We start from the raw sequence: 14,423 nt of genomic DNA on the forward strand, positions 1-14,423 counted from the left end.
GTAGAAATTTTGAAAAAAGTTGATTGTTGAAAAAGATAATTGTATTGAATCATATTTTAAAAAACAGAGTAAATTAGGGCTACCTATATGATAGAACTTGCTGTAAATAATAAACTAACACAAATAATGTAGAAATGATGAAAATTATAGAATTCCTTTCCAAATTTTACTGCCCCTGATAACTTTGTTGAGCCTCAAACACGTTTTTCTTATATTTTTGTGCATGAAAACTAATTTATTCAATAGTGAAAATTATTATCGTTTGAGTGGAATATAAAAAACCTTATTGGTATCTGAAAACTGTGATGAATAGGTAGATGGTAGAAATTTTTCGTGAGATAAGCAAAAACAGTTCGACGCTACACACTTCTAAAGATAACATTTAACGTGTTTCGTAGGATACTTTGATTAAATTCCTGTAATGGTATGGTAATAAAAACGTATAAGTATCAATAAAAAATTAAAAGTCTGATAGTTCCAAGTACGTTCAGTCATTTTATACATTTACTTAGAAAATGATTTTGATTTATCCATATTTAGAAGCAAATAATAAAATTATGGAAATAAAATTTTACACTATCGCTCAATTCAAGTATCTTGATATCAATTTAATCATTTAATAATGTATGTTAAAAAAATTATTTTAATATTTTGTGAATAAAACTACATAACATTTTAAACGCTTTTCAGTTTGTTACAGTTTTAAAATAATTATCAAATTAAACATAAGAACACTCATTCTTACAGTTACGTCAATGTTAATAACATTAGTTAAAGAAAATAATAGAAAATAAAATGCTGAATAAAAAATCAGCTAACGCTACTATAAAATTCAAAATCGCATAATAATCTGATTATTTAGAACATTTGCCTAACTAAATGCATAGAAAACAAATCTTTTGTTCAACAAAACAGATAAAATTTTTATTATTCTATTTAACATCGGCATTAACTACCGTTGGTTCGGTGTGTGAGATATATTTTGATGATACGGAGATGGAGTTTGAGGAAGTGGTGAAGGACATGTTTGTACATATGGACTTGCCGTGAGAAGAGGAGTCGGACTTGAACAGGGAACTAAGTGCGTTGAAGGTGAAACAGAATGAACATTTGTTATGAGGTGTGTGTGATGTGTGTGAGATGTTGAACAATGAGGTAAACTGGAATGCCCAGAAGTATTCGTATATCCCATATTCATGTTGCTGCTATGCGGAGTCCCATACACTAGCTGTCGCACTTTTTGTTCTTCATCCGAAATGTTGTATGATAATTCAGTTTCTTCAAAACCTGTAGCAGACATACGCTGATCTCCAGTCACTCCAGATATAGGAGGGTCTGGGCTATTCAAACATGTTTGGATTAATGCTTTGCCTGATTCACTCGTTATCATTGGTTGTAACTTTCGTGTTGCAAATGTATAGACATGTCCGGTTTCACTAGCTACTAATAGCATAACTTGTGTACCAGTCAGAGTTGAAAGTTCATAAGCCTGAAAAAAATATTTTAAATATGTACTTTTGTAAAAGGTTAAAATAAGTACGTTTAAAATGGATGAAACTGCAAAATATGAATGAACAAAAAATATTCATTTATAACAAAATTTACATGCATTCAATGAGAATTTGAATTTGCATTCCCTTCAAATTAGTAAGAATGTTGTTTTTAGTCTAAGCTAGTATTATTATACACTAAAACCAGGTAAGAAAATCTATACATTCTGTAATTGTCAAATTAAGTAGGCTCTTTCAGTTCAAGTTTTTTTTATAGTGAGCTCTTGCCAAGAGCTGGACATTTTGTGTGCGCAGTACGCACTGCGCAACCTGTCATCAGCTGATTCATATCAAAAACATCGTTTTTTTCACTTTGACGTGAAAAATCTTGACTTTTTGCAGCGTAAGCCCTGTTTTACTGTGTACAGGCTGAAAGATGAGGGTTTTTTTTTTCAAGAAACCCTGTACACTCCGATGCCCTAACAAATCAATGTTTGTTCATAAATAATTTATGTATGTGGCCGTTCCATAAGGCTACTGTTCAAAATGTTATACTTTGAGATAAAATATCTTGAGATTTTGAAGCGTAAGCCACATAAAAATTATACCATTGAATTCAGCGTGATTCAATCGATCAAATAGGGTAGGTCTCATTTAAAAAATAAATGTCTAAATAAATGTCAACTTTATGAAAATGAACCCTAAAAGAATGGAACACTTTATTAGAATGTTTCATCTGTCAAACGCAGAACTTCTGAAGGAACTCAACAATTTTATTTTTAATCATTCATGAAATTTAACTGTTTTAATAAAGGAGACCGACCGATGTTAAAAGCGTAAATTCAACTTTAGCTAAAGCCAGCTTTTTTTTGTGATAGCAAAATATGTTCATTCTACACCTGATTAACGAAAAAAAACTTCTACCTAAGTTTTGAAATCCTTATTACATTACTTTTTTCATAATTCTAAATATTGTGTTATAAATCACTTGCCACGTGGTCTTGAAAAGATTTTTTCTTCAATATTGATTTATGAGATGTGAAAATCTTTAGAAAAGTATCTTCATCTTTTTGGGCGGAGCAGAATTTGGAAAAATTGTGTACAACTTTATATACACGTCAAAATGTGACAATTAAAAAAAAAATCAATATTTTACTAACACTAAATGCTATATTTCAGCTCTTGGAAGAGAAACAATCTTTTTTTTCAAATTCTGCTCCGCTTGAGTAGATGAGAGTACTTATCTGACCCCATTGATCAATATTGATGAAGAACACACGTCAGAATTGCGTGTCAAGTAAGTCCAATTACAATATTTAATATTAGGAAAAAGTGATGTAATTGGTATTTCAGAGATTGGTAAAAGTATTTTTTGGTCAATCAGGTGTCTAATGAACATATTTTCCTATCACAACAAAAATTTCCAATATTTCGACTTATACAGATATTTTTGAATTTAAGCTTTTAACACGGATCGGTTCCCTTAATTTAGGCTTTTTAAAAGAACTCAAAGAGGAGGAAATTTTATAAATATAGATTGTTGGTAGGGTACGTTAAAATTGACGTATTGATTATGCATTATATTGTATGTTCATGATAAAGCGGACACTTTTGCGAATCAAGTTAAAAATAGTTAGCAGGACATAAATTTTATGTAAATTACACCAAATTAACTTTTAGAGGGACGGGTTTTCAGAGGTCATATCATCAATAGAGAAAACTGGAATGAAAGGTATCTTAAATCATTGATCGATCATGGGCAAAGGGTCGATCAGGGGGGCGCCAATATACTGGCTTTCCGGCCCTTTAGAGGTTAAAGAAAAATGTATGAATTTTACAATGGTATATTGATATATGCGATAAAAGATGAAAATGTAAAGGTAAAAAATATGAGGTGAAATTTTTTTTCGAATTTAGGTTAAAAATTAATCATATCATAGTCTTTTTCAACGGTGTTTTGACAATAGAAATTAATGAAAAATCGCAAACTTGGTCGATAATAAATTTTTTTGGTGAGTTGGAAAAAAGATTTTATGCTACAGCGCCAAGAACAAGACGCTCTAAGCAACGGCTGACAAGAATTGAATATGCCACATAGGTGCGTATACTATTTTATAGAACTCTAACCTCAAAATCGCAATTTTGCCGCTACATTTAGGCTCTTGTGCTATAAAATATTGTATACAACTTGTGAAAATAAGCTTTTTTAGCAAAACTCGTTACAGCTAACGTTAACAATTACCCCTTGGTCAGCCAAAGCATATCCGCATCCATTACTTAGTAGTAATTTGCGATACAAGTGTCGTAGGTAAAACTTTTCAGCCCAGCTATTGGGACTCTCACAGTCCTAACGTACTATTATACTAATACTAATACTAATAACTACTAAGTCACTAAATTACTATTACGATACAAGTGCCATAAGTAACACTTATTGCACGGCGTAGTTTAGGGCCCGAACGCAGCGAGGGTCATAATAGCTGGGCCGAAAAGTGTCCCTATGGCACTTTTGGGTACCGCGAAGTGAGGTTAGCACACAAGCGTATGCAAGTGCGATGCGAACGCAGCGGTGCCATAAATGTGAACTTATGCCACGCAGTGCTATAAAGTACTATGCTCTGCACCTCGACCATCGGCTAAATTGGAAAAGCTATTTTTAGATCAAACGTAAACACCTTAAGGAGAGTCATATACTAATTCACCCCTCTTCGTCATTTTTTGTGATATAAATCACAGTTTATTATTCATCTACATTTTCAACATAAAATTGACAAACTTCAGATCAGCGTTTTTGAGGTAGACACCCCTGGTAGGATCAAAATCTTCAGAAAAGTACCTTTTCTGGTCTAAGTTTTCTGGAATTTTGATTGGGGTCATAAAAAGTTTCTACGCCAACAGATGTAAAAAAAAGCAAAAAATCAGAAAATTATAAATGTTTTCAGGCACGTATTGAAGAATAAAACTGATATAAAGGTTTAAGTCAAGAGTTTCTAACCTATCTATATGATAGACGGCTTATAATCTTTGTAACACGATTTTCCTCCATTTACGGAGACTATACACCAATCATAACAATAGTACAGCGAGGCATCTGTCTGTCTCTTTCTCGCATTAGGCAGACAACCGCTGGCACTATTCGAAATCAATGATTTTACGCACATTTTGTTTAATTACTCATTAGTTAGTTCGTTAAGGGGTCATTTTTAACATACCAATCGAAAGCTTAGAACTTTCTCTTTCAGAAAATATATTTTTCATTAAGATGGTTGATCTTTTAAATTAGTTATAAACAATAAAAGACCGCGTCCTATAAGAGCCCGTGTTAAAATCGCCATTTTTAAACTTGTTTATCTCGAAAGTTTGATCGTCAACCACATGTTTTTTTTGGAATCTCATTTTGAAGATCTAACAAATCGATTGATGTAAGTTTTATCTTGTTAGATGATCTTTTGTATTATGCGTAGAGCCTCCTAAAGTGTAACAGAACTGTGAAAAATGTCTCAGAAACATTTTCATGACTGTAAATGTTAAAAAAATCAAATAAAGCTAAAATTTTTATAAATAAAAAGGCTTATAATGCCAAGTAAAAAATAATTATTGACTTATATGAAATTCTGTTACACTTAAATAGAAGTGGATACTTTCAGGAAGATTTTAAGATATCCACCATGAAGATTGGTCATAAACTTTTCATAAAACCTTGCGGTAAAGTGTTTTTAAAGCTGAAAATAGGTTTTAGGTATCTTGGATGCTACATTGATACACTGGACTTTCATCATGTTTTTTTTTTCATTCAAATGAAGCAAAAAAACATGAGAACTTAATTAATGCATTTTTAATTGCATAAATATCAGTTAAGCTTTAAACACTGGTTTGTCCCGATTCATTGTGACTTGAATAGGGCTTTTTCACAGTCGTCAGTGACGGTCAAAAATCGACCAGCTGATTTGCCTGGAGGCAAAACAAAGCGAACACCCATATACTTTACATGTTAAAATTGGTTGATGAAAGAAGTTGTAATTAGTTTACCGTGCAGTAAAAAAATAAACAAAAATTATCTGGAGAAAGCGGAAATCCTTGTGTATCGAAATATCAAAGCGGTTTTTATTTAAAGTCTTCAGTTTGTAAATAAAAAAATATTGAAATTTCCGCTTTTTTGTCTGTGATATTGTCAATAAACTTTAATAAAATAGCTATTAAAAATGGTTTTTTGGGTTGCAATATAAACTCTCAAGCGGGGAAATTTTTATTCTTTCAAATTACCAACGAAAAACTTAGAAACAATCGTAATTTCGAAAAATTATGAAAATGATCTCGCAATCGTCTTCTAACCCAAGTCTGCTGTTGGTGGAAAGATAATATTCTTAATTACGATTGTTTCCTAGTTTTTCGTCGGTAACTGCAAAGAATAAAATTTCCCTGCTTGAGAGTTTGTATTGCAACCTAAAAAACCACTTTTAATAACTATTTTATTAAAGTTTATTGACAATATCACAAACAAAAAAGCGGAAATTTCAACATTTTTTTTATTTACAAATTAAAGACTTTAACTAAAAACCGCTTCGATATTTCGATACACAAGGATTTCTGCTTTCTCCAGATATTTTTTGTTTATTTTTTAACTGCATGGTAAACTAATTACAAATACTTTTACCAACCAACTTTAACATGTAAAGTATATGGGCGGTCGCTTTGTTTTGCCTCCAGGCAAATCAGCTGGTCGATTTTTGACCGTCACTGACGACTGTGAAAAAGCCCTATATGTAAACGGTGCGTGAAGGTATAGCTCGCTTCTTTGATGATCACAAAAATTTCCGTTCCCTTTTTTTCTACTTCTCCTTATTTTCCATCTTTCTACTCTCTTTCCTCACCAAAAGGAAAATCTACAAATATTCGCTTTTTATCGCATATGGTGGTGTATGTAAAAAGGATTGTAAATACAAATTGAATTGAACAAAAATTTTACCTGCCTAGAAATTTCAAGTGGTTTTCAATTATAGATCCAATCATTTCAATAATAACTAATTATGTTACGTCAAATACAACGCAATGAAATCGGAACGTTACAACTTTTGTTGAACTTCTAAAAACTATTTTAAACTTCTGTCAATTATTATGAGTTCAATATCCGACGATTTATTGAAGTTTACAATAGTTCTTTCACTAAATATAGGAGCAAATTCTTGCGTAAAAACTGAAGTAATAACTTAATTTAGGAGTTACATAGCCATATGTAAGATCTCGATCAAAAAAAATCGACAAAAAAATTTACTCTTTTCTGACTTATAATTAAAATTCTAAATTCAAGAAACTGAATTAATGCTGTTATAATATGTATCTTTTTTCGCCCGGTCAAGACCTTGGGACTTTACATAAGCTCCTATATAAAAAAGCACGTACATTTATAAGGCTTTAGAAATGAATCAGTTTTTACACAAGAACTTGTCAGAACTTTTACTGTCGATTTAATATGTAAGATTTTAAGTAAGATACAACGTAAGATATTATGTTAATTGTTAAGAACTTACATGAGAACTTATTTAACGTTTTCATTAGGGTTATAAAGCAATTGCTATAAGTAACACTAAGAGCATAGCGTGGTGTTCCCCGATGACACGAGCATCATGCATGATTTAATAGCACCATGTGCTAAGTTTGCACTTATGCCCCCTTTTCCGAGACGTAAGTGACCCTTTCTGATACCGCAAAGTGAGGTAAGCGGATTAGCGTAAGAAGTGCAATGGGAACGATAAAGGTAAAACCCTAGAAAATGTTACTTATGCCTTGCAGAGCTATGCATAGCTGTTATCTAATTTAAAGAACGGTCATAAATCCTTATTCATTTCTAGATACATATGGTCATTTATTAATTTTTAAGACGTAGAAAATACATATTCAAGGTAATTGACCCAGTTGAAAATAATTGCATGGATATCCACGTGGATCAGACATTGATTCTACCTTGATTAGACATGGATACCGCGTGGATAAGATATGACTTGAAAAAAATTCAATCAACGCGGATTTCGAACTGGCCCACGTTGATTTTTGTTTAATCCTCGTGGATTTCGGACTTGTTCGCGAGAACGCTCGAAGGATCCGCGAGGTCACGTCGGGGAATCGTCATGGGAGAAAATCATGCCAAAACGTCTTCAGGAAGTTCAATTTTTCGTGTGAGAATATCATCCGGGTAGCCTACTTTTGTGATCATCAAAAAATCACGACTACCTGAAGAAAGTCATCGCCGAGTCCTGATCCTAACATAGTACACATCCAGAGTAAGAGCGGAAGCAAGATTTTCAAATTGTGATTATATTGTACAACTAGTTAGTAATTACCTTAAGGTAGTATAGGCTGTTTTCAGAGACCGTCACTAACCGCTTCGCTCGAACAGCTGATTTGCCTGTAGGCATAACAAACCGAACAGGAAAGCCGAAAAATAATAGAAATTCTGAAGAATTAAGGGAACTGAGTCGAAAAAGGCAATATACTCATGCTTTAATATTTAAATGTATTTTCAAATATCGCTAAAACAATCACGGACACGCGCAAGTCAGTGTTGACAGCAGCTGAGTAGCGAGTTAGACTCTGAAATGACCGAAATTTCAACAATTTTTTTTGCAATAACTAAAGAGAAATCGTAAAATCCGCTTCGATAGATGAAAAGATGAAGTCTTCCTCTACACCGACATATTTTTTATATATTTTTAGAGCATCTCATTTATTTGTAATTTGCAGTCAAACTAATCGACTTAACATATAAAGTATATGGAAACTCGGTTTGTTGTGCCTACAGGCAAATCAGCTGTTCAATCCTGACCGTCAGTAACGCTTTGTGAAAACGCCCTATCTCACCTATACGGTCGCTCTACAATATAATAACATCATTTTGTCAAAATTTAACTTATGAATTGGCACTATTTTGCAACTAAATTACAATTTGTCATTAAAATATGTATAGGTATAGGCAACTTTTGGTTAAAATCCTCGATATATTACTTAGCAAAAAAATCTCAATTTTCTAACCTCTTTTTGTAATTTTTCAGATTTTCACTAATTAATAGCTAATGAAGTGACATTCTGAAAAGTTTCACATAAAGCTGAAGTATTTTTTATCTATTACAAAAAGTTTCGTTGATATCTCTCCATAGGTTTGATAAATATTCGATAAAATATACATTTTTCATATGTTACCCATTTTAAATGAGCGAAATGCTTATTACTAATTACTCAACTCAGGGCTAACCCCAGGGTCCAAAAATCTGTCAGAGTCTTTTTGATGCATAAATATAGAAATATGCCGAGTTTCATCAAAATCTCTCCATAATTTCAATTTGGTGATATACTACCTTACTAGAAAGAATAAAGGACGATTCGTTTTTTGAAAAATCACAGCTTTTGCTATGAGAAGGTGTATTTAAACAATTTTTTTTCCAGATGCGGGTAATTTTTATGAAAGTAAAAATTTTTCCAACGCAATCAAAAGTTAGCAGATTTCTACTTAAAGAATTATGAATTCAAATCTAATCTTATTGGTGGGCACAACTGGAGCTCTTTGGAAAATATTGAAAAATACATTTGAGTAAAATATAAACACATTTAGAATTCTTTGAAATACTCGCAAGGTTTCAAGAATTTTCAAAAATTAACACAACAACTTCTTTTTCAACTAACAGCTTTCATACTTATTCACTGTAAGTTTTTGTCAATAGACATTGTGTCACAGAAATTTTTTTATTATCATTGTATCAATTTTATCTACTATTTACTAAAAAGACAGATTTTAAATAATTGTAAATAAAATTAAAGAAGAAAAAAATGTGCCTCTCCAAGTATTACTTTAATTCTAGTATTTCAATTCATCCATTCTTTGAGAAAAGGTTATCTTCTGCATTTTATTAATTAATTTTTGTATTGAGCTGATGCTATCCAGTATAGAGATTAAGTTTTGATATTTTTTATGAAACTTAAACTGACTATTTTTTTCCTTGCTACAAAATTGTGAGGATATTTCAAATGATTAATAACATCATCTTGATTAAGTTTAGCATTGACATCATATGTATTTTGTTATAGAAATTTATGACTTTTTCTGTGAATTTAAGAAAATATTTTTTTATTATGCAGTTAACAAAAAATAAACTATAATCAACCAATTTTTTTTGTATTTTTCCTAATATGCTAATATGATGTGTGGAAAATAGATTGTTTTCTTAGAAAGATTTACTGAAATAGTTACAATAATATCTTTATTTATATTATAAAATTACAATTATAACAATTGAGAATAATATTGAAGCTTACTTTAATAATGCATTCATTTAACTGAATTATAGTTTGCATTAGAAGGGATATTTATTGCAATGACTTTACATAGCATAAATAAAGTTTTATTTTCAATAGATTTAACACTAACAAAGAACATCAATGATTACGAAATATTTGAAATAGTTTTTTTTAATGAATACATAATCATTTATTTTCAATGCATTTTATGAGTTGTCATTTAAATTATTTTGTGTAAAATGTTTTTGTTTTTTAATCAATTACCTAAAAATTTGTAATTATTTAGATTGATATAAAACTCATCCAAAAGATTTGTATTGTTCAAGAAATACTTGCTAGTAATAATTTATGTTAATATAAAAATTTGAAAGCTTTACTGTTCCAAAGTTTGTTCTAAATTATATGGGCATTTAAAGTAATAAATGTAATATCATCCTAACCACGCAACTAAATTTTAAATTTTGTTCCATAATTTTACGTAGTACTCATAAAAAATTAAATATTTTCTATTTTAAGAATAGTATAATGCAGGTGTCTATTTTGTAAAGCATGCAATATTAATACAATGGTTTTGAAATAAGTTTCTTGTTTTAAAAAATAAAAATTCATTTCAAATAGAAAAAAGATTGCTCTTATTTTAATATATGTTATACAGATGTAAAATCCATTGCAAAGATTATTTTATATTGTTAATATTTGAAGTCTATTAATATGTAATATTAACTCACTTTTTTCATGATTCCAGTTTTCCTTTTAGAAAAAGTTGTATATCGCCTCAATTTATTATCAATGTATTCCATTTTTATTTTCACCCTTCCTTTAGTTTTTTTACCATTGGAAGGTGGTGATTTTTTTGAATCCTCTGAATTACTATAATTTTCATTTGATACACATGGTCTAGAACAACTTTGAGGTTGATGAGAAATTTGTTGTGATTCTATAGTATTGTCATCGTAACACATATTAGAAGTTCTCTTAAAACCTCGTTGTAAAGGTACATCATGTACATTACTAGTAGCTTGAGATATCATTGTTACAGAATCAGATGCCATAATAGAATTAGGAATATTTTCGATGGCATTCGATATTATGTCATCTTCACAAGTAATTGTCTGACAATTTGATGACTGTCTGTAAATTCCAGTTGTGTTACTTCCCATTAAAGCTAAGGTATAACCAAGATCTATGTATCGTGTGTCTCTTGTATTATTAGATTGGTCCATTACGTTTACTCACTTAATCATATTTGAATAAAGGCTATAGCCTTAAGATCATGCCAAAATTTTTTTAGACAAAATTCAATGTTATGATGATAATATTATATAGTTTAGCCTATACACAGCGAATAACAAAAAGTAGAGCATTTTTCATAGTTCAAGAATATTTGTAACTGAAAATGTTGTGGTTAATGATCGGTAGAACTCGATTATTAAAATATTCAACAAAACCAAAAATAACTTAGTCACTTAGAGAAACCATGCATACACCTGAGAAACTATATAAATTAAAACTTCTATACACGGCTCGTACTACGCCACTTGGACACTCAGCGTCTATTATACCCCCACCATTTAAAAATACGCTTAAACTATCTAGCAATATGATGGTTACCAACGTAGTTATTAAAGAAATTTTAAGAATAATTTATAATTATAACAAATTGAACTAAAATATAGAAACACTTTTCATGAAATTATACATTTAGTGTTTTAATTGTTGTAGTTATTACAAAACCATCATAGCATAGTCACATGAGCAACAGTGCGGAAGCTTTATACGGATGCCATATTTAGAAGTAGACCCTACTATATAAGGAAAACTATACCTTATATGGCATTGGGATAGTGCTCGTTACATCCCCATTCGAATATTGTGGCTTTTGCTAATGATTCCTTATCCTTATAAAAATATATGATCTTCAATACAAAATACGATCAATATTTAAAAATAAAAATATGTATGAAAACATTCAATTTGAATTAATGTAAGACTCTATAAGTTTTATGTAAATTTTTTCTTATAAAAAAAATTTTTTCACGTGTACATATAAGGATCTTCTTATCGAAATCGTATATAAACATTTTTTTATATTGAGATATACGCAAAGATTGCATCTAATCATTCGTCGTTTTTTAATTTATTTTGCGTGGAATATAAAATACGTTTATAATTGGATAACTTTTGAGTTAAGGATAATTCATGGATTTTTAAAGTTTTAATTTTTTTTTTAAGTTAAAAATTAAATTCCCTTGTAAAAATTCTTCATTCCATCTCGCAAGAAAACGCAAAGTTCCTGATGGAGTCCTGAAGAAATTTCGTAACTTTTTTTCAAGTTTTTTTTTTGATTTTTATGAAAAAATCCTATTTGGATCCGATTTGTGTTTTAATTTAAACCAGATGAGTTGAACAATGTGTGAATTTTGTTAATGACTTTGAAAAAAAATTGGTTATTTTGTTTGCAATGGTCCGCTAGCCTTTGAACAAATGTATGTAGAATCCGCAAAATTCCTACAAGATCAGTCCTACAGGATTCCTGAACACAGGAAAGTTTTTCAAGGGTTTATTTAAAATAAAAAAATTTATGCACTCCCTTGAAAAATTTTCTTGTAGGATCCCGCGAAATTCCAGCTACAGGAGGCCTAGTATAGGATTCCAGAAGGAATTTTTCTAAGGGACGCTCGGATCAAGCACACGATCAAGCGCTTCAATTGAATTTTCATAAGATCTTCCTTTGGCATTTTTATGATCAAGAATTCGGCCGGTAGTGTGACGCTGTACCCTTAAATTGATACCTGCACAGGCAAAGCCTAAATGGAGGATAATTTTTTATTTAAACCGCGACTATTAAATACTTTGATACGTATTCTTTTGGAAAACTCGCGAAAAATTATTTATATTATACCTTATTGAATAGAAACATCGAAACGATGATTTCCTTATTCAATCATAATATTTATTATTTTATAGCACTGTGTGGCATAAGTTCACATTAATGGCACGCTTTTCTGTATAAGCCGCACATTCAGGGCTCAGGTGTGGCGTCATCACCTAAAGTTGGCTCGAGCACAATTCCGCTAGGGCACCTGCTCTTCTATCCACCGTGGGCTTAGTTTTATTTCAAATTTTTCTCATAACGCGTCCGAAATATCAATTTATTTTTTAATATTAATTGGAGGATCATTTTTTATTTAAAGGGGGATTGTACGTATTCTGTGCATGCATGTATAAATTTAAAGGTATAGCGCGTTACACTACCGCGAATTGATCATAAAAAATAAATTTATTTTTCGGACTTTGCTTCTTACTTCAAATCGTACGTATATATGATTGTTTTAAGCATCAATTATCTCCATTCTATTATATAATAGGTACACATCTGCAGTTGTAGTTATATAGCGATAACAATGCTACGAAAAACTTTTCATATTGTTCAAATTTTCTGTTGTTCGAGTTATAATATTTGTATCAAATTAAGTGTATAGTGTCTATTGATATTCCGATAGTTGCCATTCTAAGTTATATTCGCTCTGAGCGTTTGGGCGGAGCTTAGAGTGGCGCTACAGTCACCATTTACTCGTAATTTTATGGAAAAATAGGATGCGTCCTGAAAAAATGCCAGCGTCGGCCGCTTGAACTAAATTTTTTCTTATGAGAATTAATATGAGAAAGCGCCACGCTATGTGAACGCTCGGGGCCAATAATAGTTTACAGGAATTCACCTGTCGTCTTTATTGATTAAATATTTAAAATAATTATGAGAGAATGTATATAACTTTTTTACCCATTTTTACAAGTACTTAAGATCATAATTCTTATAAATAAAATCAGAAATTTTGAAATTTACGTGCTTACACAAGAGCTTATAGATTTGAAGATTTGAAAATTTGGTCGCTTACGTAAAAGTTCGAAGGATCGATAATCGTTGGTAAATTCCTCAATAAGCTCTTATAAGCTTTTTTATATGATCTTTTTAAGAACTTGTATTAGGGCTTTTTAAAAATTTTCATTGGTGTACCCTATGCCACTTGACTTTGATTTTCATTTAAAGAATAATTATAATGTTAGTGACTGCTCTTAGTGTAGCATTTTTAGCAGACTAAAGCAGTATATAATGCAACAGGCTACAGCATTTATCGAAATGATCAGTGCGCATGACAACCCACCACAATTCTGCCATCTTGCGGTCAATGATCATATCCCCGAATATTGCCGTAAGGAGGTTCGGGGGTCTCAGCAAAATGCAGCCAGATTTTTAAAAAACATTTATTTGCTTTGAAACTTTATATTATGAATGTTAATATCAAAATACAACTTTTCACCGTAAAATTTTGTTAAAATAATAAAAAAAAAATGTTGCCCTTTTAACATGGTTTCTTACGAGAAATCATGAATTTTTGACTTTCAATGAGCATAAACATAATGTAAAAAAACAAAAACTAAATAGGAAAAAAACGTACATATAGGAAATTTAATAAGGATTAATTTAATAATGATTTAATTATTAATAATAGCTATAATTGTGTGCCAGCTCATTGAAAAAACCTATAATTTCGTGTTATTTCGAAATTGGCAGCGCTGAAAATTTAACATTGGAAGTATGGAGCCCCTCGCGCCCCGCATCGCCCCCCTCTGAGACTCCCGAAATCC

General features: G+C 30.9%; 1 protein-coding gene across 1 annotated transcript; it reads right to left on the reverse strand.

Moving 5' to 3' along the window:
* Nucleotides 1-625: 625 nt before the first annotated feature.
* LOC106657887 (serum response factor) lies at nt 626-11,544 on the reverse strand. Its single transcript, XM_014379583.2, has 2 exons — nt 10,505-11,544; nt 626-1,489 (listed from the first exon to the last, which is right to left on the reverse strand). The coding sequence occupies exons 1-2, from the start codon at nt 10,997-10,999 to the stop codon at nt 953-955; spliced, it is 1,032 nt and encodes a 343-aa protein (XP_014235069.1). The 5' UTR covers nt 11,000-11,544; the 3' UTR covers nt 626-952.
* Nucleotides 11,545-14,423: the final 2,879 nt, after the last annotated feature.

This window comes from Trichogramma pretiosum, unplaced genomic scaffold, assembly GCF_000599845.2.
Source record: "Trichogramma pretiosum strain Unisexual culture from Peru unplaced genomic scaffold, Tpre_2.0 scaffold67, whole genome shotgun sequence".
NCBI classification, from domain to species: Eukaryota; Metazoa; Arthropoda; class Insecta; order Hymenoptera; family Trichogrammatidae; genus Trichogramma; species Trichogramma pretiosum.

Bases quoted from the DNA above. Each gene is read 5' to 3' on its own strand.
- LOC106657887 (XM_014379583.2), bottom strand. From the start codon at position 10,999: ATGGACCAATCTAATAATACAAGAGACACACGATACATAGATCTTGGT. The intron at 1,490-10,504 runs GTGAGTTAATAT...TATTTTTTTCAG, and splicing joins AAACTGGAATCATGAAAAAA to GCTTATGAACTTTCAACTCT.